This window comes from Poecilia formosa, unplaced genomic scaffold (assembly GCF_000485575.1).
Source record: "Poecilia formosa unplaced genomic scaffold, Poecilia_formosa-5.1.2 Scaffold315, whole genome shotgun sequence".
Lineage (NCBI taxonomy): Eukaryota > Metazoa > Chordata > Actinopteri > Cyprinodontiformes > Poeciliidae > Poecilia > Poecilia formosa.
The window spans coordinates 261,767-286,021 of record NW_006800254.1 but is presented as its reverse complement, the minus strand read 5'-3'; the positions used below and the strand labels follow the sequence as shown (position 1 = coordinate 286,021).

At 39.4% G+C, this 24,255-nt stretch overlaps 1 protein-coding gene across 5 annotated transcripts in view; it reads right to left on the bottom strand.

The window, feature by feature from the left end:
- LOC103152548 (plexin-A1-like) overlaps positions 1-24,255 on the bottom strand; it is a 75,228-nt gene that overhangs the window by 5,758 nt on the left and 45,215 nt on the right. For all 5 annotated transcript variants that reach the window (XM_016661166.1, XM_016661170.1, XM_016661169.1 and 2 more), the window contains one exon: positions 20,214-21,599. In XM_016661166.1, the coding sequence (XP_016516652.1) occupies positions 20,214-21,389 (1,176 nt within the window). In that variant the 5' untranslated portion in view covers positions 21,390-21,599. The remainder of the gene's footprint in view (positions 1-20,213; positions 21,600-24,255) is intronic.

Sequence of the window (24,255 nt, the reverse complement as noted above, 5' to 3'; positions counted from 1 at the left end):
GGCTTGATGCTAAAATGTGCTAACTCAAATTTAAGACCTTTTTTAGATCATCATGAACAAAATTTAAGACCTGTATCTTGACAGAAATGTATAAAAAATGACAGGAAGCACAACATTTTTTTACTAAGTGTTAAGTGTTTGGCTGTTACCTACCCAATGTCTGGACTACATATAACCTTCAAAAATATAGGTTATTAGTCCTGCTGTGACAAAATTTAAGACCTGTGATAAACATATTTAGGTCAACTTACATATTTTAGAATAAAGTTAAGACATTCCTTAAGCCTTAATTTTTGACACATGAATTTAAGACCTCTTAAGACTTTGTAAGGATGTGCAGACACCCTGACAACTAATTAATAATTTTTCTTTATTTTGAAAAATAAAGAAAAAGTAAGTGTGTTTTTCCACTTATATTTGGAAAAACACACACACACACACACGCGCACACACACACCCCCACACACACACTAAAGCTTCCTTCAATCCCACAATAGTTAAATGCATGTTTTTGTATTGGTCTGTCGCATAAAACCCTAATATAACACACTTATATTTGTGGCTGACAAAATGGGAAAATGTTCAAAGGTTATGAATACCCTGCAACGTACTGTGCTGTAGACTTTTATGATGTAGTCTTTAAAGTCTTTGTGTAGTGTGTCCCTGATGCCCTTCTGAACCTGTGGCCATGCTATTAATATTATTACTCCAGAACAATGTACATAACATTATAGGCTGTACACACACACACCTTTGCTCTATTTCCAGCAAGTTAGACAAGGACAGGGTCCCCATTGTTGTCCAAAGACCTCGACAGTACACAGGAGCCGACTGGCCTAGGGCAGCACGCATGCTCTTCCACATAAAGACTGCTGCCAAGCCAGGCTGGAAGAATGATGATGGGGTGATGAGGGAAAGAGTGGGGCAACTCAAACAAGGGGGAAAAAAAGGACACGGGCAGAGAAAAGGGACGAGTAGAGGGAAGATAGAGAGAGGAGACGTAGTTGAGGGCTGTGGGGTCAACAACACTGTTGTAGCCACTAATGAGCCTCGAGCCAGAAAGAGCGAGAGAGGGCAAAAGAGAGCATGGATTGAGCTAGAGAACTACCCATTAACCAAAGAGGCTCAAGAGCCTCGGTAGCCGAACTGTGGTTTTAAACTATGCAGCACTGGAAAGGACATGCTGCCATTTTAACCGCCGCTAGCTGTGCAGCCATCAGCCACTAAACCACACAAACACACAGAGTTGTTGTAAAACAGATCCGTTCCTTCTGTTTATCATGCGTTTTCCCCTTTTTAATATCAGCTGTGTTTGCAGACTTCCGTCGTTTCACTTTAATGTACATTAGTCAAAAATGGTTGAACAACAGAGCAAAGTAAATAACTTGATTCATCTTAATTCAGGCGACTGACATGACTAAAATTGCAACATTTGTTACATTTTCACCTGTTGCGGTTCGTATTCATGCTGCAGTGTGTCAAAATCAAACTCTTTGGAAACCTGTTGCCCTCCTGGCCTGTGGAGGCGCTGGACTAAGAACCACTGATGGAAATGACAGGAAAACCTCTGAAAAAGTCACAGAGCGCAACTTCCTCCTTCACAAATTTAAACAAAAATGACATAGCATCAGATTTGAGCAGATTAAGGATTTCTTTGTTGACTTAAAATTTCTCACGCTAGAGCTAAACACGCACGTTTGTTTTGGATACATTTAGCCAAAATGCCCCGCACTATAGTTTGCTTCCTGCTTTTGCAGCAGTCTCCAGTCTGCTTGACATTTACATATGCATTTGAACTGTGCCAGAGTTGGTACAAATTTATTTATTTTTTTTTATTTTTTTTCAAATGGAAGGTAATTGCTCAAACTGGCATTTTTGATATTAAAATTTCAGAAAATTCATTATTTGATTCATTAACAATTTAAATTTGCAAACTTCTGTAAACTGAAAAAAAAAAATCTGAACCACACTCCTGACACTTCCTGGCTTGGATAATAAGATTCAAAAGAGAGGATTTTATTTAATCAAATTTTGTATTTCAGATGTGAAAAATACTGTAAATTCACAAATATTTATTATGTGAAGTAATAGTCTTCATGAACAAAATTGGGAAAATTATTTTGGCTCATCATCTTCTAAAAAGAGCATTTTTTGTGTGCGAGGGACACACATAGAGTACAAAATGAAAAGACCCCAGAGGGGTATTTAGATTAACCAGATTAAGTTTAGTTTGGCCTATTTCTACAGTTACAGGTCGACTGATTTTATTTGAAATACAAACTGAAGTCTCAGAGGAAAGCGAGGCAGTAATTACATGAATATGTTAAACAGAACTGTGGCAATTATTTTCAAAGGACTTACATATTCTGTTCAGAATAGAAATTTTTTCGAAGTATTATAGTAATGTTCAAATCCCATGTGCCACTGTTTGGTAAAGAGCAGTTTTTGAAAATATAAAGTGGCATAAAACCAGATGCTCATCTTGGATCACTGATCATCATTTTCCAGGTACTCCAACTACAGTTCCTTTCAACTGACATTATAAATACAACTAAAACTAGATGTTTCTATACATCAAATAAATAGAAATACATATTTTTTCTTACTGTTTCAAGTTAGGACCAAATGTGGTCTAAGTTAGTTAATTATGAAAATTACTTAGATTTGCAAAGAAACATTACTGAGACAAAGAATCAGAGATTTATTAATGTATAAATACAAAGCAGAAATGTACATACATTTTCTCAGCATTTTTTAGCATTGCCTTCGAACTGTATGATTTGGGCCAAATGTTTTCCTTCCACAAGCTTCTCACAGTAGCTTGCTAAAATTCTGGCGTCTAATGTCTCCTGACAGGAACCACTCTGGCTGTATGCTGAGGATTACTACCCATTTCATGTGTTAGAATGGCCCTGTCAAAGTCCAGATCCTGATCTTTTTGTTTTCTTTCACAAGGGATAGTAACGTAATAATGGTATTGGACTATTCTTCAAGATGTGCATTTGTGAGGTCAAACACTGATCTTGGACATGAACTTGGGCAGGAACATGGGTGGGAATGTAGGAATGCGAGAGAGATGTGAGCCCTCGACAGTTCTATGATGTTATTTTCAATGTGCATCCCTGGGTGACCAGTTTCTCTTTACATTTTCCTTGATGTATTTGTTTGCTGCAGGTCACTTTGTCCAGCTGACGATGCATGCACTCGTCTGTATGTACCGTCTTCACTCATGGAGTGACGGTATGATTTTGATGATGGCATTCAAATACTTTTTTTCTTTTGCTCGTTTCACATTTGGCGACTACTATGTTTTTAATTGTGTAAAGCACTTTGAACTACCTGAAATATGTCACACACAAACTTTTAACTTTTGATTAATTGGCAGAGAACATTGATATTAACAAAACAGAGAGAAGAAGAGAGAATGTGCCTGTTTTAGAGGATAACTGAGGTAAACATAGAGTTGAGAGAAAGAGAGCGAGAGATGTCATCAACACGCTCTCCGGAGAGACAAAAGCCTCAAGCATCTCTCATTCAACGCCGCTACAAACACATCGGCCCAATCCCACGGAGAAACTGGCAAGCATGTTTGTGTGTGTCTACACGTGTGTATGTTAAACATAGCTCGTGTCCCTCCCATGTGTGAATGATAATGTCGAAGTGAGAGCTGTGTCGAGGCCTCCCGGATGGCTGACGCAACCAACAACAACACTTGCGGAGTATGGAAAAAAATGCATTTAATTATGTAAGTTCAGCCAAGACGAGCTCAGACCATCACATATGGGAAAGGCAAGTCAATAACACACAAATACTCCACCCTGGCCTGCATCCAAATATTTGTTGAGACTTGGCGTTGAAGGGGGAGAACAACCACGCTTGGCCTTTTCATTCCCCTACTGAGCCAATATCTGCTGTCTAATTGGTCGTTAATGAGTGCATGGATGTGTGTTTGAAACGTACACATGGCCACCAAACAAGAAAGACGTGGTGGTGTTGGTGTGGTAATAAAGAGAGGCTGCAGTAGGGATTTCGAACATCTGTCTAAAAGACTGGAACATTTGAAGCCAAACACACACACACACGCACACGCACACACACATACAAACAAACATTTACGTGTCGTATTGGCTGTTCTGTGCATGAGGCAGGAAGGACTTGAGCCACTGAAAGTTGTACACACACATGCACACAGTGGGTTGGGTATTTGTATTAAAGCCACCAAATCATGAGCATCTCACGCCAACGCATGCTGTCACAGTCACACAAAAACGAGCACCAAGCTAATCTAATTGAAAAAGCTTTGGATGGCGAAGGAATAATTTGTCACAATTCGCTTTTTATGCCAATAACCAAAGTAGAGGACCAGCAAGAAAGGTTAAGATGAGCAGCTATACCAGAGCACTGGGGCCAATTATAAAATTGCAACGCTTTGATAAAGAGGGTGAAGTAAAATGTGTAAACAAGTGTTCAAGCAATACCAATTCTTGCAGGTTAGCACTGATCAAATAAACTCAGGTACTCTGAAGAATCGTCATGCCTTGCAAAAGAGTTTGCACTTAAACCAACACACTGTAAATGAAGGAAAACAATACTGTAACTTTTTTAGAAATAAAATCAAAAACAGAGTGGATACACAAAAATTTAATCCAGAACAACAAATTGCAAATGTGTAAAAGTTTAAGTGGTACAAATATTTTTGAGAGGCCCTTCGGAACATTGTGGCATAATCTAAGCCATACTATTTTGCTTACATTTCAAACAGCATGAGTATGTGTTTTCTTGAACCGCATGTGCCACATTTGGCATCTTAATCTGTGTCTGATTCTCTATTGGAAAACCAGACATCATTGGTCCTGATGCTGTTTTTGGAAAATATTTGATATTACTTAGTAGCAAAATAAAGAAATTCCACTGCTTTGGCATCTGCTGTTCTGGCTCGGTTGAGATATTTCAAAACAGAGCCTGGCAGCAGAGACATGTGTTCTCCGGTTGAAGGAAAAGCTCAAGGCAAAGGAGACGGAGACACTTTTACCTCTAAGGTCAGAGTCAAAGGAACTGTTAGGATGAGAGAACAACATTTGTGTTGTAGTTAGAACTCTATGAACATACCCCTACTATGACTCATAACAAATGTGAACCATAGCTCACATAAAACATAATTTGAGAAACCTTATTTGTAATGGGTGAATATTGTGTGAAAACTCTGAGAAGAGATAGTGGTTCCAAACCAGCTACAATATCTACAGTAGAATTAACTTAGTTGTATGCTAATTAACCTAACAAGAAAATAAGACTTGACAACAGAAGCAAACCTGCTACATCCTAAAGCACAAACAACCTAACAACAAGGGAGATATTTCTACCAAACAGTATTTAGGTTTTTTTTTCTAAGATGAGTGAAAACGCTCTTTTGTTAAAACGCTAGCTTATCAGGCTAACATTGACTTGACTAATAACCCCAAATGCGTCAAGAACCACAAGAATAAAGGTGGATTGTGTTTGTAGTTGTGCTGCAACTGATGCAATTCACTCAATACAAAAGACTACACTTGTGCATTTTTGTTTGCTAGTCATGTTTTCTTGTGTTTACCACTAGCCCTGTGTGGAGACATGTTTAGCGCCACTTATAGGTCTGGAGGAACAAAGAAATTGTGTTTTGGCCATGTGTATGAAAACATTTAGTTTTTTTTAAGGTTTTATTGTCACTAGTAAATTTTGTTCATTATTGGTTTGACAGAAAGAAGGGCAGGTGTGTAAGGAAAGGACATACAGTAGATAGACTGGGAATCCAACCTGGGACAGCTGCGTAGAGGACTTCAGCCTCTGTAGATGTTGCACTTGCTCTACCTCTGAGCCACCTGGTGCCCTGGATTAGAAACATTTCAGGAAATGTTCCCATATTGATTCAGTTTAGGGAAAAAAAAACAAAAAAAAAACATTTCCATCCCATGTGAGTGGGGCCGTAGAGCAGCTCTGTTCCTCAACAGCCATAAAAACATGATCCAAAAAATTAACCTGTAACTGTTTTCTGAAGAATATCCAAATGGGGGCAAAAATCTCCATCACTATTACTCTATCCTGGTAACAAATGTAAAAAAGAAACATTTTGATTATTTTGTGTGTATTAATGTGTGTATTATTGAGTGTTTTATCCCTTTAAAACAGAGAACCAGTTTTCCAATGGCACTCATTTTTATGTAAAGGGAAAAAATGAAGAAAAGTAACTCACAGAAAAACTGAGCAGAGAAATTAAAATTCTTTTCACCCTTAACAAGTCCACATGAATTAAGAGAGATGCCATGTGGACGTTTTACTTCATCAGGAAGAGGGAAAGTGGTAAAAGAAAAAACCTTTTAGGGCTTAAAACTGGGCTGGAGGTTCACCGTTCAGCAGGAACAACTGAAAGAGTTTATCTCAAAACATACTTATATCAGAAGGGCTAGTCAAATTCCAGATGAAAATTGATATACACAAGCCTTTCCATCCAACCTGACAAAACTTGACCTATTTTCTTCAGAAGAAAATAGGGAAACAAATGTTTCCCTTTTTAGATGCACAAAGCTGGTAAAAAAAGAAAAAGAAAAGCCCAAAAGAGTCTCTTGGCTGCTTTGAGCTGTGATTGCAGTCAAAGATTACAAAGACTACAAAGTATTGGCTACCTGCTGAAAACAAATGTACTCCTCAATCTGTAAAAAAAATAAAAAAATTCTTTGTATAATTCTTTCTTATTTTAATAGTTATCCACCATACTGTGTAAAAGTATCAGACAAAATCACACTAAAAAATTGCAAGTACAATATGACAAAATACATAAATGTTCAACTGCTTTTAAGATAAGATCATTTGTCAGTGTTTTATGGAAAAGACAACAGAACTTAGACTGAACCTGATGTGTAAATCACTGATTCTTCAAAAAAAACCTTTTATCTCAACCAAGACTACTTCTTGTGGGGTTTTTAAGCATTTCTGTTTAAAGCAGGGATCCGAGAAGCTCAGCAATTTGCTACAATCAATATACTTTAAAACACCTCGAACACTCTTTTGGGATAATTGCTTTAATTGGCGAGTTTAAATGAAGCCGCTGGATCATGAACATGCACCCTACTGGTTTAAGTGCTACACTGCAGTGAGTTTCCAAAGCATGGCAAAAGCGGTTGTCAAGACCAAGACCTGCGGGGATGCATTTCTGGGTCATAATTTCCCCGTTTTCAAGGTGTGCAGTAAAACAAAACATACAAAGTGGAGCAATTCCACAGAGAGAGAGAGAAAGAGAGAAATGGTGAGTGAGATCTGTGAGAAAGGAGAGGGCTCGACTCCAACACTGCCGCATCAGTTGGCCTTATAGGTTAATGTGGCACAGCAGGACGGCGGCTTGTTTCACCCCAGACAGCCTATGCGTCAGCTGAGCTAATTCCATGTGGGAAAGCTCCAGTCTTTTGGGTCAGTTTTTGTTTTGTTTCTTTTGTTTTCTTGCCATTTGAAAACAATGATGCACATTTTCAGACCAACAGCTTTTATTTATTAAATTTGAGATTTAAAAGGTAAATATAATAATGTGACTTCACTGGATGGTGACAAATTCCGTATTTAATTATGTATTTTCTATATTGGTTTGCTGATTTGGTTGAATCAAATGTTATTAAAGGGTTGTAGCTTGGCATTGAAATTTTAATGAATTTTAGGTGCTGGATTTCAATACACACACATCTAAGTTCTTGAGCCAGACCCAAAATGTGCATTCCACTTAGATGTATGCAGTTTTCACTACAACCTCACAGGTGGCAATAGTGAGCTGGTTTGTCAACCGTTTCCTCAAAAGAACAAAGAACTGTTAAACTGATTTACCACATGAAATTTGACTGTTTTTATATCTTTATGGTTACAGAGGAAGATCAATAAACCTCTTCACCCAGCATATTTTTAAAAACAGATGTTCTTGTAATGTTTTTTCTTCTTCTACTCTTCTGGTTTACTTTTTCGTAAAGCGCTGTATGTTTAGTCTGACCTTTAAAACAGCTGTGTTACCCAGGTGAAAGGAAATTACCTTGGTAATTTAATATTGGGATTTTATTTTCTTTTTTTTCTTGGCCCACGACTACGTTCTTTTTAATCATGTAGCCCACATGAAGTATTGACTTCACTTAAAGCTGCAGTTTAAAAATATGCAGTCAGGTAAAACATATTGATCTGAAAATGTCTGTTTATAACCTGACACCAAATAAATGAATAAAAACACAAATATAGGCAGATATGTGTTCCATATAAAGCAAGGTAATTTTTGCAGTAAAATAATTTTGTGTTAAGTGCAAAAACAAAATTAGCTGAAACAAAAAAAAAAGAGGAGTTACATTCAGGGATGTCTAAAGTGGCTAAAAATACTTTATTTTCCCACCACAAACATCCAAGCACACAGCATGATAGCATTAATGGTTATTTGAGGAAACACATCTGCATCACTTAAGCCAGCATTTACCAAAGCAAAGCTGGAGTTTGCCAGAATGAGCTTCCTGTTAACATGAGCCAGATGATGTTCTCTAAGCCACTCTATCAGTCTAAGTCCAGCATACTGTACAGTGTCTAATCTGAACTAAAGCCTCCTCTGACAGCTAAATCCAATTATTACACATCTCTACAGAAACTCACTCGCATATGAGAGCCTGCGAAAAGGCTGTGCTGCTAGGCCCAGAGACAGACGCTGAAATGCAAACACACAGTTCCTCAAAATTACGTTTGACAAAAAAGATGTCTACAGCAATCATAAAATGTAAAAAGTGAATCAGTTGGTTTAAAAAGTGGGTTTCATCAAAGTAGCTCCATTATGGTTCCTAGACTCAGAGTTATACTGACCTTTCCTTCATTTCCCAAAGAGAACATCCATCATGAGGAATCGCCAAGCCAAATTCTCACTTTGCTCTTGGCAGACTTGGAGTTGAACAGGTGAACTGCTGACTTTTACTGGATCAGATCCACTAATGTAAACAGCATTAACGTTTGTTATTGTAATGCAGGGGTTGTTGGTTCAAAAAAAAAAAAAAAAAAGTACAGAGGTTTATAACGACTACCATCCCCACCAGCAACCCTGGTAATGGTGTTATGTTGTGGGGCTTTTTTCAGCAAGAGAAGCTGGTTTGAGTTCAGCTCAGGTCATTTATCCCAAAGAGAAAGTAAGTCTTGTTGTAACTCAGTCCAAGAATCTTCACCAACTCATTGTTAATAGTGATGCTGTAGGCAGCAAGTATCTCTAGCAGCAGTGAGTCTGGCAAGAAATCTGACAAAATCTCACTCAATACTGCTTTTACATGACAGTTTCATGACTGTCAGTAATATCATCAGCTACTTGCAAGCACAGCTAAACTTCCCAGTTTGCTTTAGCTGCTCCTCTTCAAATCTCTGTGTGGCCATGTGGTGGAAAAGCCAAGATGGATTCTAGCTATAATGCTAACCCTCATCAAAAACATACCTGGAGTGTAAGCCTTGAATCTTTATTCATGCTTGAGTAATCTTTTAATCTCCATGGCAACCATCCAGCTGTGCTAAATGCCTGGGAGGTTTAAGGTTGGTAAACCATGTTGTGATGAACCATGTTGTGATGACTTCCTGAAGGCGGAGTTTCAGAAAGAGCAGGAGTTTTTAAAGAGACAGAGACACAATTTTAATGTTAAATCAGGAAGTAAAATTTATTTAAAGTCAAATTTGATAGATATTGCATTTTTAAAATAACTGAAGTTAACAGTTACTTTATTATGCAATAAAATGGCACTAGGTGCCTAAAAAAAACACATAATACTACCCCTTTGAAGTTAAAAAGCAGGAGCAAAAAAGCTTCTACTTGCAAAGCAGTTTCACAAAAAACAATGTCTCAACTAAAAAAAAGATAAAAGTCTACAAGAATAACAAATCAGAACTAAAGTAACCATGAGTAAAGCAGTTGTAGACAACAGCTCAAAGAATACAAGTTCTAGAGAATTGATGGGAAGATGAATGAAGAAGAAAGGCAACCCTGAATGTGGAGTAGGAGCTACAGTGTAGCATATTCTTGTGTTAAAATGGACCAGTCAAAGATCAAATGTTTGGTAGGAAATTGATTTCCACAGAAACTGCCCATCCAATCTGAACAGACTTGAGCTACTTGGTGAAGAAGCGCACACTAGATGTGGAAATCAAAATAAGACATAGCGGAATATGTGAAAAAGTCTGAATATTTTTGCTGGGTACAACTACGGAAACTCACTTCAAACAAGACATTTGAGAGTTTCATCTTCACCTTACTGTCTTGTAGCAGTGAGCTATCACAATAACACTTCTGAGACTCCAACAAGCCACCTTAATGGATATTTTACCTTATTTAAAACAAAGTGTTACCATTTTTATGTTTGCTTAGGCATGTATGGATACTTGTGCATTCATATCTGAAAAACAAGATATTCAAATCTTGTTAGGGATTTTCTGCTGAGAAAAAAAAAACAAAGCAAGGAAATAAAAGACCCACAGTTAAAAAAAAAACACATCTTTGCAGACGTACACAAATATGAATAATTAAATCAACAAATATGCATTAATGAATGTGTCGGTTTGCACAAATACACACAGATCTCATGAAACTAACCTCAAAGCACAACACCGCATAAATGTGCATCAATAAATAATTATACTCTTCATTAGACGCTGCAGGTCAGCGGTTTGTGAGTGTGCAGCAAAGATTTGTGTCCAGAACGACCAGCGGTTTTTTGTAAAGCATGCAGTTGGCTTTTTGACCTACTTAAACAGCTGAAAAGAAATTTAAATTACCCTTTGGTAACATTGTTCCTCCATAGAAGACATCTTGGGAAATCATTAATTATACTTGACAAAGAAAGATTAGGTTTTAGCAAAACTGCTATTCTAGGTGTAATTCAATATATCTTTGAGAAACAAGTAGGATTCATTCTAAATGTGCAGCTAAAGTTCTCAAACTGAGGGATATGCGGAGGCTACTATTTTGTTTTTTCTTTTGCTGTTGTTTAGTTTTTGCCAACTCAGATTTCTTTCAGACTGCTGGTGGTTTTCTGGGAGAAAAAGGTCACTTAGGATCCAAGTCATACAGCTTAAAGGCTAAAGCAGCCACAAGCTGCAAAACACTCCAAATCCACAACAAGCCCACCCTCTCATGGGCCTTTTAGCGGCCATTAATCTATTCTGTCATGTGCTCTGGCTAACAATGACCACCACTGTTTCTAAAAAAAATCTGAGATTACAAGAACCGCTCAATCTGCTGGATTTAAGAAATCTTCCAATTGTGAGTGCATTGCTAATTAGGAGGGTTTCTAGATGTCAAATGTAGCCGCCTGAAGCTAAAAAAGCACTCAGAGGAAAACTAAAATTACAATAAAAAAACATATGAGTGAGCTCTGCAGCTTAAATCACTGAAATGCCTTTGATTTGTGAGACATTTTGCTGTGTCATGCATCAAAATGTCACACAAGGCAGGAGGGACATGGTGGAAAAAAAGACCTCTTTGTCAAAAACTATTTCCCTTTTGTGCATTTTGTAGAAAGTATTTGACAGCAATTTTGTGTAGAAGGTACATTATTTATCAGTGTGCTATAATAATAATAATAATAATAACAAAAAAAATCCTCCCCCAAAGTCTCTGAGTCAGAAAATCTTATATAATAAACAAATCTTAGTCACGTTTAGCATGGCTTTCTACAACGTCTATGAGAAGACAAAAAACGCACAGTTTAGGTTGTGTCTGGTTTTAAAGGCTCTATTTACAGTAGGAAACAACTTTCTAATTATGTTTTCTGCATAAAACGATGCTTAGCTACGAGTTAAATGTGTACATTTTTTCTTCTTGTTCCATCTAAACTTCTGGTGATCCTGTTTTTCCCTAGCAAGATGTCCCATCCTGACATCTTCAGTAGAGTGTTATTTAAACGCCTCAGGGTTTTATTTTAATGTTGAATATTATCTTATTTTTTAAATGGCTTGATTTTGGCAAAAAATAAAAAAGAAAAAGAAAATCATTCCATTACAATTTTACGTTTATAAAAATGTTTCATTGCATGAAATAACCATCTGTATGCATCTTGCAAATTTAAAATTAAAAATAAGAAATTTTTAAGCCCTTTGACCAGTGTTGATCCCAAAAGGGGGCCAAAAGGGGACCATGGCTCCTCGTAGAAAATCGTGTTTCATGCAAAGGCATACGAGGTAAAGTTGTTGTTTTTTCCAATCAAGACTTGCTGTTTTAGTTTTTTTTTAAGTTGTGCCACCCTTAACCATTGTGCGTGCGAGGACTGAGGCAAACGTAGAGGACTATGACAAATGATAAAAGTTTGTGGGGTCGGCTGGACCCCATTTCCACATACAAGGATTAACTTGTTCTGTATAGTAACACCACAGAATCTTACCAAGTATTTTTGATCTAGTTTCTTGTGTGAATATATCTTAATACAGTCGTCCCCAAAAACCAATTGATACTGGGCCGCACAACAAATAATTAAATATTTCCATTTAATGTATTGTCTGAGTATGAAGGGTCTTTTATTTTGAAAATCCTTTAAATAAAGGATTTATTTAAAGGATTTTCGTAACCGATTTTCTCGGTTACGTCTTGCGTGCCAACATTGAGCCCACAAGCAGCAAAATGAGTAAGAAACAGATGTCCTTGGAAAGTTTATTTGCGAAGGGGAAAAGGCCCAGAGAAGAGACATGAGAATGGATTTATCCCGGACTGGTAGGTGATTCCCACATCCCAAGCCAGCTCTGTATAATATGCGGCGACCGGCTCGCTAATGAGGCAATGAAGCCTTCAAACTGCTTCACCATGTAGAGACCAAGCACCCTGTGCTTAAGCAACACACCTCGAGTGTCATTGTCTTCCATCACTCCCAGGTGGGACCGTCTCGTTGCAGACAAATAAGCTCAGGGTTCCCATTGATTTGTCATCGAGATTTAAAATTTTCATGAAAATAAAAGGTTCGTTTTTGTGGCATGTCTGTATCTTATTTTGAAGGGATGTGTAAACGTTACCATAGCGACCAGAGTTAGAGAGTGTGAGGGGAGTGGTCGAGAATAGAGGAGCAGAGCTGTGAGTCTTAAGTCTGGTTCAATTGGCATGATTTAAGAAATGTTGGCCGATATTCCAAACCTCGGTAAACGCACAAGAAACGAGCCGATAAAAGTACAACAGGTTCCATCGGTTGGTGTGTCCAGCCACGCAGCAGGAGCAACACACCACACACGAACCGATTCCAGTCACGAACATCCTGGTTGCAGAAGAAAATCCAGTAAAATCCCCAACATAACATGAAATTAGAATGAACAAACACGGATGACGATGTAGAAACAGTGATAGTTTGTGGGCTAATTTTAAGCGATAAAAGACGTAACAAAAAGATAAGGCGTTGGACAAGTGACGGTGTGAGCATCCACTCTATTTATTAAGCACTAGACCGGACTCTCAGTTGCACGATGTCAGCTGTTTGGGATTCCCCTCCGTGCTTAGGTCACTGTGCTGTCTGATTGGCTACCTGTCACATTTAACAGGTTCTCGCTCAGTCAGGGAAAACCCCACAGGCTGCAAAAACAATGTTGAATATACCCAATTTTGATCGCAGCGGTCCCAACGTTCTACCGACTGGACCAGATCAGTCGTGACACACTTCACAGTACAGGAGGATCAGTTACGATTATTGCAAGCAATACTTTACGAAAATCGGGGGGGTGGTTGCAATTCTACTGCACACGCAAAATAGCGGAGATAAGATTTTGTGTTTTTGCAGTGTGGACACCTCTATGAAAATTTTCTAGAAGCACCTTTGCCTTTGACTAGATGTTTTACACACATTTTGTGTTACTTTTTTACCAATGATTCTCACTGAGTTCAAATATTGTTTGACTTTGTAAAATTCAAATAACTCTGAACTATTTTTGCTGTAATTTGATTATACATGTCTTGCAGAACTGCCTAGTATCTCCTCGAAATACCCTGACAACACTGTACTCCAATCACAAGGCTTTTTATAAGGTCCAAAAAAACAAACTAAAACGCATATGACCAATCCTCCAGTCATGAATGCATGACTGACTGCTGGTTTCCATTATTAAGGTTGATATTGCCATGTGTGATGCAAGAACAGCCATTAGAGCATAGATATTCTCAAACACAGCATGACAAAACCATGATGCAATCTGGGTGATCTATGCAACTGATATGACCAGAGTGACGATGTTGGGGAAAAAGAGACTGAAAGACAGAGAGAAAAATTCACAAAGTCTCCTGATCTCTGGAGGACAGGATAGAAAATGTTACAGAAATAGACTGTAATCCTGGTCAGCGGTGATCCATCCATCCATTTTCTTTACACCCTTGTCCCTTAGTGGGGTTGGAAGAGGTGCTGGTGCCTATCTCCAGCTAACGTTCTGGGTGAGAGGCAGGGTCACCCTGGACAGGTTGCCAGTCTGTCACAGGCAACACAGAGACACACAACCATACACACTCACACCTAGGGACAATTTAGAGAAACCAATTGACCTGACAGTCATGTTTTTGGATTGTGGGAGGAAACCAGAGTACCCAGAGAAAACCCACCATGCACAGGGAGAACATGCAAACTCCATGCAGAAAGACAGGGGCCAGGAATTGAACCCAGAACCTTCTTGCTGCAAGGCAACAGCTCTACCAACTGCGCCACGGTGCAGCCCAGCGGTGATCAACAGGGATAAATATTAATAAACACTACCAATCTCTGAAAAATGTATAAGAAGTGATTGTGGGAAGTCCACTTATCTTGGTGGGGGCTGTGTTGGGTTGTGGGGGTGGAGAAATGAGGGAGTAATTGCATAGGCATCTGTTTGCTCCGGTGTGACATCTAACTTGTGTTTTTGCCAACAGTGCATCCTCAAGTGAGTGCACGCTCATTATCAGCACTTGTGTCTTTTGTCCTATTGTTTTCACCAAGTTTCTGAAAGCAAGAACAACAAATGGACAAAAAAAAGAAAACATACAAATGAGCACTTGTTGAGAAAAATCACAATGCCAATGAGATAAAGTAGGACCTAAGCACACATGCACACACACACTGAAAGATAGCTTCCTCTGTCTTTCTGTCCGTCTGAATCAGTCTCATTAGCCATGCTAATGCCGTAGCTTCGCAGGGTCGGCCTGTACGCTGCGCTGTAGGGTTGGACGGCGGCCCAAGGCAGAGAAGGTCACCCACCACTCGGTTTAATTCCCACAAGACCAGCTCTGGCCCCTTCCTGATAATGAGCAGGTATAAATTTGCGCAGGGTGAGACATGGAGCTCTGGACACACCCATCACAGCTTGAAAATATGGCAACAACAACAACAACAAAAAAACAGGGACACAGGGGTTGACTTCTGGAAAGTTTTTACTTTTCAATGAGAGAGGTGACTGATTTGTAGCTCTTAAAAAGAAGAAAAAGCTCAAGTGATTGCTTAATATGAAAAAACTAACATAGAAGGACGCTGCATCACAACATACTGTATGCAGTGTGTACATGGCATGAAAAAAAAATGAAAAAAAAAGAGAAAGTTTTTAAATAAAATGGAAATAAATGGATCCTGACTTACTGTTGTGAGATTTATTTTCTGAAATTTTGCAACATCTCTTAAAATGTTTAATTTGTAAGTACGGGCCAATCTTGAGATGTAAGAAATATGACCACAGCTATGGAAGGCACACACACATCTACACACGATGATTTCGTGCACAGTGATGCAGTTGGTAGAGCTGTTGCCTTGTAGCAAGAAGGTTCTGGGTTTGATTCCCAGCCCCGGTCTTTCTGCTTGTTCTCCTTGTGCATGCGTGCGTTTTCTCCGGGTACTCTGGTTTCCTCCCACAGTCCAAAAACATGACTGTCAGGTTAATTGGCCTCTCCAAATTGCCCCTAGGTGTGAGTGTGTGTATGCATGGTTGTTTGTCTCTGTGTTGCCCTGCGACAGACTGGTGACCTGTCCAGGGTGACCCCGCCTCTTGCCCGGAACGTTAGCTGGAGAGGCACCAGCAACCCTCCAGACCCCACTGAGGGACAAGGGTGTAAAGAAAATGGATGGATGAACTGAGAATAGTTGAAGGTCCAGTTCATTACTTCACTCTGGTTCCTTGCTGCTTCTCCACACTAACAAATGATTTAACACCAGGAATTCAAAACAGAAATTCATCACCCTAATTTAGCTCAAAATACAAATGAATAATTCCCATTTTGTCCAAATACAGCCAAAACAAAGATCATAAAGTCCAGTTGGGTCAGCTCATTAGTTAACCTAGACAATATTAACAGATGTATATACTGTAGGTGGGCAGATTAGCACATTTTACATTTCAACCACATTTATGCTATTTTGATGGTGGCATAAGATCTCTTGTTACAAGATGCATGATTTATAACATGATCATTGTCACCTGGCTTGTTAAGCAACAATCTCATTACACTGAAGATCCTCTCAGGTGACGTTAAAAGTTTAACAGCGTTGGAGTAAAGAGAAATGTCTGACTCTTTCCTCTCTGATTTCAGCACGTCTCTTAAACTGAGCTGGTAGAACAGTGTCCACAAGATGCTGGTGCAGGAGCAACGAGCTGTCACCGCTCTCGTCAGGATACATTGAACATGCCTGTACGACCAGATCATAAATTCATCACGGTGACATCCTGCAGCAAGCACCGCTGACTCGACCTTGATCGATCACAGGCAGAACGACAGATGGCCAGAAAGGACAATCATACTTTATGTATCTGTATGCCCATTAGCATAATGACATGCATATGCAGTACAAGTCACTGTACAAGGCCACATTGGGTTTGGATAATGTCAGAGGGTAAGTGTCAGAGACACTCCATTAGTTGTTTGAAATAGTAAATTAGTAGATAATTGCTTTTATGTGACAGATATTTAAGAACACAAAATTGCAATGAGAAAGCACCACTGATTTTCAAGACAGTGATAGTCTGATACCTGGTTGTAGTTGTACTAGTTCACAAAGCACATATTCACCACCTAAATGTAGAAGCTATTGCTTATTTTGTGTTCTCACTCTCTGAATTACTTTGACCTTTGCCTTCCTACGCAAATACACTTGATTCTCATTTCCTTTCAGTCGTCTGCGATTTTTCCCATTGAGTTTGATTTTTATGGTAGAATTTTAACCAGGCCAATAACGCAAAGTGGAGTTGTGAAAGATGACAATATTCTGCGTTGTTTTCAAATTATAGTCTATCTATGGTTGTAGTTTGGCAATGTCAGCAGAGGAAGTGAACAAAGCCGTTCAGTCTGTGTTGGCTACACTTCCAAATATTGAACAATTATAGTTTGAGCAAGAAGAATGTTTAAGATATTTTTTGTTAGCAAAAAATGCTAACAAAAAATGTTAGCATTTTTTGTTAGCTAACAAAAAATGCTACCTGTGTCAGGTTGATGTGACAGGTTGTCACATCAACCCTCATCAACCTGTGGGTTGATGTGACAACCTTCATCAACCTGTGGGTTGTCACATGGGTTGTCACAGGTTGTCATCAACCTGTGGGGTTGATGGCAGTGCACACAAGTTCCAGCGTAGCTGGTGCATTACAAATGTCACGGCCAAACGTTAGCAAAATCAGATCCATTCATGGTCCAACCTCCAGCAAGTGCTTGTAGTCAAGGGTCCAGACCCTATGGACAAAGCAAAGCGTAAACCAGGTATGTGGTTTAACCAGACTATCTCTAATGGGAATAGTGTCCAAAACTAAGAAGTTAATAAGACCCCAAACTAACTATAATGACCTTCTACAATTATTGGCAGCTCTGGTAAAGAAGCCCTAAATGGAAATGTTGTGGAGACTTGGTGAGTCCCAGAATACAACTATTTAAACTGTGAGCACTGGAGATTATTCTTACCTTCCCAAATACCCTCCTCACTGTATATATTGGAAAGACAAACTCCAGCCTTTTTTGTCTCAGTTCCAGGTCTATTCGATTGATTAGTTATTACGAATGATGGCAGATATCAGATGGGGTCATATCCTGAATTATAAAACTCAAAAGACATCTGCTATACTTTTTGAATAGCAGCTAAGAGAAATGGGAGTCTGTGTCACATCATGTTTACCGCCAGGTAAACAATCAGGCAAGGATTATTGAGTAAAAGTTCAAAATAAGATGTAGGTCAACATAGTTTGCACAGATTTTACACAACAATTTGCAAACACAATCACCTAAAAAAAATAAAGCTGAAGAGAAGGTGGAAAGAAAGCTAGAGAGAATCAAAGTCTTGAGGGAGACTGAAACAGAAGCAGCAAAAGAAGAGCAAAAAAGAAATAGGTTAAAAGCTAAAACCTTGTGGTGTGCTGTGGTGGTGGAGGGGTTAAGCACAGCCCACATATGGAGGCCTTAGTCCTCGATGTGACCGCCGCAGGTTCGATTCCTGACCTGGCGACCTTTGCCACATGTCTTCCCCTTCTCTCATTTCCCACTTTCTTGTCAATTAACTATCAAATAAAGGCCACTAGAGCCAATAAAACCTTAAACACAATATTTAAAAACAGAGCAAGAAAGCAACTGATGAAATAAGAAGCACAGGAAGCTTGAGGTTAGCAAAATGAAAGAATTCTCCATGGAAATGATGGGACTGGGGTAAAAGATAGGAGAGAAATAGAAAATAGAACAGCAGAGAAAGCAAGAGGATATATGGAGGCAGAGAGGTGTGGAGTAGTCCAGAGATTTATGGCAGGTTGTTATGGAGCACCGACTGAATAACGGAGGGTGAGACCAGGTGAATTATTCATGACCATACTGGGGCTGAGTGTGTGTGTTGCGCGCCGGTGACAGGAGCAAGTGAAACACACAAATACTAACTTCACTCACAGACACCCCTAGGAAAGCTGAATGAAAGCATTGACAAGTCGTCATCAACTTCAGATCAAATTATATAGGGACACAACGTTCCACAGACCAGAGAGCAGAGAGATATCTGGACTACACTGAAAACCAGAATCAGGAAGGAAATTATAGTTTCATCCATCTGGGTCTCGTTAATATCAATGCTAATAAATGTTTATTATAATCATACAGTACATCACAAGCAGGAGTCAATTTATTCTGACTGAGTTAACTTTAGTTCTGACTCTGGAAGCGTCTTTCAATTTTTTCCAGTCTGTATGGCAGTCAGACTGGAAATGTTTCAATTTAAAGTAAATACATCATATGCCTTGAGCTGATTAAAGGAAACATACCCCTCTGAATAACTGGTGTTACCTTTAGCATTTAATACAATCTGAAAAGAATTTTTCAATGCTATCCTACTATCACAAAGTTCATCTGGTGATTTTATTAATTTTATGCTTAAAATATCAATAATACCAAAAACTATTGTTCATACATGCACTGGGAAACAAACCAATGATGCAAAATGAATTATTTTCAGTTTGGAAACAACAATCTGCTTATAATCAGTGAATGCACCATAGATAAGAGCTTACGAGGTTGAAGTAACAACCTTCTTTTGTGTGGAAGTTGTTAATGGATAAAAATAACTCAAAGTTAATGACTCCTTTAAAATGTAAAAGTTATTTAAAAGAAAAATGTACTATTTGTCACATGTCTGTGTAAAGTTCACATAGTGAGAAGAAGAGAGAGCAAGACTTTTAGCTAGAGATGTACAGATATGAAATTTTGGGCCCAAATCAATACCTGATATAAACATTGCTGCTATGGCCAAAAACCAATATTTTTCAACAAGATGGAAACAAATTTCAGTTGTTAATATCAGCATAGTTTTATTTAGTGGCCAACAGTGGCGATATATCATGCATCCATACTTTTACCTATAGGAAGGCTGAACAAAGTTTTGAGTTTGAGTTTTTAACTGCTGTCTTTCAAGGAACATAATGGATTTGGAAATATTATCAGTCTTTGGGTCAATCACTACTTTTTTCCACAGTTCCTTATACCAAAAGACATCCAGAAAAACACCACAACAGCCTCATTTTACAAATATACCTTATTTTCAACCATCAACTGGACAAAGTAGGCAGCAAGCCCCACAAATCTTTAACCGAACAAACAGAAGGAAGAATCTGGGAAACGCAACAGTGATGCAGTTCAGCATGCTTTGAGCTGCTGACTGCAGTCTGGATAAATTCCTACCACAATCTGTATGGGTATGGATGAGCATGCAATCTATATTCAGATCACAGAAACACTTCTGGGAAATACTGTCTTGAACACTCACCGAGTTGATGCAGGCCAGCTCCTTGTTGAGCAGCCATGGCAGGGAGAGTTTTCCCTCTCCTTTGTAGCATGACTGAATCCTCTCTTTAATCTTTTCCTTTATCTGCCTCATTGTGAACAAACACAAAGCCGACTCCTTGGGCGGCTTGGCTCTGTTCTTCTGACCTTGGGCGAATACAGTGAACAGAACCTCCTCGTGCTCTCGAATACCAAGAGAACGTGCCAAGCGGGTTCCTGGTCGGGCCAGGTAGGCATCCTGAACCAAGCGGTACTCCACTCCATCCTTAGTGCAGCCGATGGGGAATTCGACGTACGAGTAGAACTTGGGGTCGTCGACACACAGGCGGACGATCTTGGAGGTGAAGAACTGTTCGCTGCTCGCATCTGGCGAGGTGAGCTGGGTGTCAAGTTGTAAGGTGAGGTAATAGACAAACTGCTCACTGTTGAAGCCGTAGATGTAGTAGATGTCAAACGCCGGGAACTTGGACAGGGTGTCGGAGGGAATCTTAAGCTGCGAAGACACAAACTCATCCTGGTACACAAAGCTGAACATGTCGGCGTTCTCCTCATTTGACATCAGCTTGCGACTAGATAGCGTAGGAAAGTACTCTGATTTCCCATCGATAGGGGTGCCGACGAAGAGCTTGCCACCCCCGCCAAAGATGTCAGGGGGGATCACTACACCAGACATGGTGCCCGCCTCTGCAACGCTGGATAGATAATGCTCTTTACGGTGGTGTGGCTCGCCGAGCTTAAATAAATCATCCAGACGCAGGAACTGGCATATTCCCTGGGAAGTACTCCCACACGCAATTAAGCGGTTGTGGGCAGCATCCAGTAGCAGGAGTTTATTGACATTAGAAGTCTGCACTAGCTCATGTGGGCAGGACTGGACACCAGGAGGAGGGTAACAGCGAGGATTGTCGGTGACGGGCCCGGTGACGTGGCTCCGCAGCTTGGTGAGGTTGCCAGACAGCTTGTAGATCCAGTTGACGGCACCCAGGTAGACCTCTCCGGTTTTGTTGTGGACCACCAAATGTGTGAGACCACCTTCCGGCGGAGAGAAGGAGAGGAGAGAAGAGGTGGGGGGAGTGGTAGATGTGGAGGTCTTAGGGAGGGAGAGGAGAAGGAATAGCAAGGGGACGATGAGAAGGGGTGGATTAAGGTGTGAGGACATGGTAGTGAGGGGAGGGAAGTGGGTGTATGTTTTTGAGAGCGTAATCCGTTAAAGGGTCAGTCGGTGCCTTATATGACTACAGGGTACAATGATGTAAAGGTAGAAAAAAAGTCTCAAAGTAGTAATCTTCCTGTTCTCTTTTATCCTCCTTTCTCTGGTGGAGATTTTATACCATCATCCCTTGATCCTCAGCCATGCCTGCCACCAGCCCTGAGAGAGAAAGAAAGCAAAATATTAGCAAAGATTTACATTATTTTCATGCACTCTTCTTTTGGATATTTAGAGATCTAATCAGAATTACTCAGCAAAAAATGGATGAGGATTTAAAGACAAGGCCTGGATGAAGAAATAAATCTAAAAAAAAGTGTAACAATAGAAGGGACTGCTGGATTTACTTTATTGATTTCTCTGCTCCTTGAGAATTGTTTGTTAAGACTGAGCAAAACCATGATCCTCTGTGTATTGACAGCTTAAAAGTATCAAAAGATTCAGTTGAAAAAGTATACACCAGTATGCAGACTTAGGCATGTTTAAATGAACCCTTTTTATGTCGGGAAATTGTGATTCTTCTTTACAATGTCGTTACAGATCAGTTGGTGTTTGCGGACTACAGTCGTCCGCAATATGTAGTTCTTGTGTGACAACACTTCCATGAACTTTCTAACTGACAGCCATCTTGGCAGGCAGTTGCTAAGGAGTTGCTATGATAACAATAAACAATGTTACAATTAGCTCTTTCTGAAAAGCCTTCTTAAAGAAATTATTCATATTTTTTGGAGTAAGGTTGCATGTCCTGTTGATCTGGTATTTTTATCTTTTTATTATCTTTTTATTATCCTTTATGTCCTTTGATAATCATTATTGTTCTATTTTCTATTCATTTATTATTCTATTATTCTATTCATTATTGTTCTTTATAATTTGATCTTTCTTTGTTTGATAAAACTTATTCTGCTCAGGGTATTGTGCAAATTGATCATGCTGTATGCTCATGCGGATCACGTGAACAGGGCGTGCTTAGCTCTGGTTGACTTGGGTTGGGCTCTGATTGGTCCGCTGGTTCACGCTCTCAGCCCATGATTGGCTCATGGTCAGAGAGCGGCTACCTCTGATTGGATGGCTCGCCTGCAAGGATGGAAATGGCCATTCCCCCTTTTGCATGCAGGCATCCCTTTGTTTAAGAGATAAAATACGAAAAAGCCCGCGGTTTGAGTCAGAGTCTGCTGTGGGTCGCGTTCGAACGCCCAGCTACGTTGATGCTTTTTTGTCTCTAGGCCGAAGGCTCTCCGGCCGCGTTTCACGAGGTAAGCGCTGATAACTTGAATGAATCGAGCATCACGTGTTTAGTCATAGAGTGTTTTGTACTGTATTCTGTGGGGAATAAATCGAGCATATTTGTTCTAGCAGTAACAGTGTTTGATGCATGTTATTTTGCTGTAATCTGTGGGGAAATAAATCGAGCACATTTAATTCTAGCAGAAACAGCGTTTGGTTTCGTTATTGCCGCCGATCTCCTTCGACCCTGATTTAAAATTTCATAAAACACCTGTGTCCTGTATTGGAAATACAGCTTATCACAGTGAGTTTATCAAAGAGTGAAGAAAGACCAACAGAAGGATAACATCTCATTTTAGTCATATAAAACAAACTTGTGGGATAAAGTGCTGTATTGGTGGATATTCTCCATGTACACTTCAACCAATCATTGTTGACTGTCACCATTTTCTCAGGCAAACATCCATGTTACTATAATAAACAATGTTAAACTGTGCTATCAACCCTCCAAATGTATTGCAACATGCATGTCTGCTTCAAGTCTGCCAAAAAGAACTTTTCCATTAATTTGCAGTGTGACAGACTTTAATTTGCCATCACACATCATATCAGAGATGTGTGCAGTTGAGAAAAGAGCTGAAGATCTCTACAGTGACCTCTTGTGAAACTGTAAATGGTTTACATTTTTTTTTTTTTATAAAGTTGTATCTTACACTTGTGACTATTTTCAGTTTGACTTGTTTTAAATAGCAAACGTGCAAACCTTTGGCTCAAGCAGTAAGCTTCCCACCAATTGTTTTCACTTTTTTTTTTCAATTTAATGCAATACGACAATTTTTAGCTAACATGATGTATTACTAACAAGAACTGCACACAAACCCACTTTAACTGCATGATCCCTTTAAGATATAGTTGTTTGACAGTTTCGCCAGGTTTTTTTCAGTTCGAGGAATTGAATTGAAAAAAGTAAACATTTTCTTTATGGTCATTCTTAGCCACATGTGTAAATTTGTTGTAAATTTACAAATGTACAATAGATCCCTATTGTGTTGAATATGGAATATAATAAGTGAAAACCTAAATGTTGGAATCTAATGTTTCCAAAAGAAAAATTAAATCTCATCTCTCCACTTTAAAGTCATTAGAAAGCATGAGAACACAATGTGAAGAATTGGGAGATCAGCTAACTCTCCAAAACTTGCAAGCCGGATAGTATATAGAACCAAACTTATATTTACTTAGGAGAAGAAACAAAAGGGCTGTAAAGTGGCGCAGTTGGCAGCATACTGCCTTGCAGCAAGAAGGTCCTGGGGTTGATTTCCAGCATGTTCTCCCTGTGCATGCGTGGGTTCTCTCCGGATTCTCCAGTTTCCTCCCACAGTCCAAAAACATTACTGTCAGGTTAATTGGTCTTGCTAAATTCTCTTTAGGTACGAGTGTGTGCATGGTTGTTTGTCCTGTCTGTCTCTGTGTTGCCCCGCCTCTCACCCGAAACGTTTGCTGGAGATAGGCATAAGCACTCCTCCCGACTCCTCTAGGGACAAGGGTGTACAGAAAATAAATGGATGGATGGATGGATGGATGGATGGAT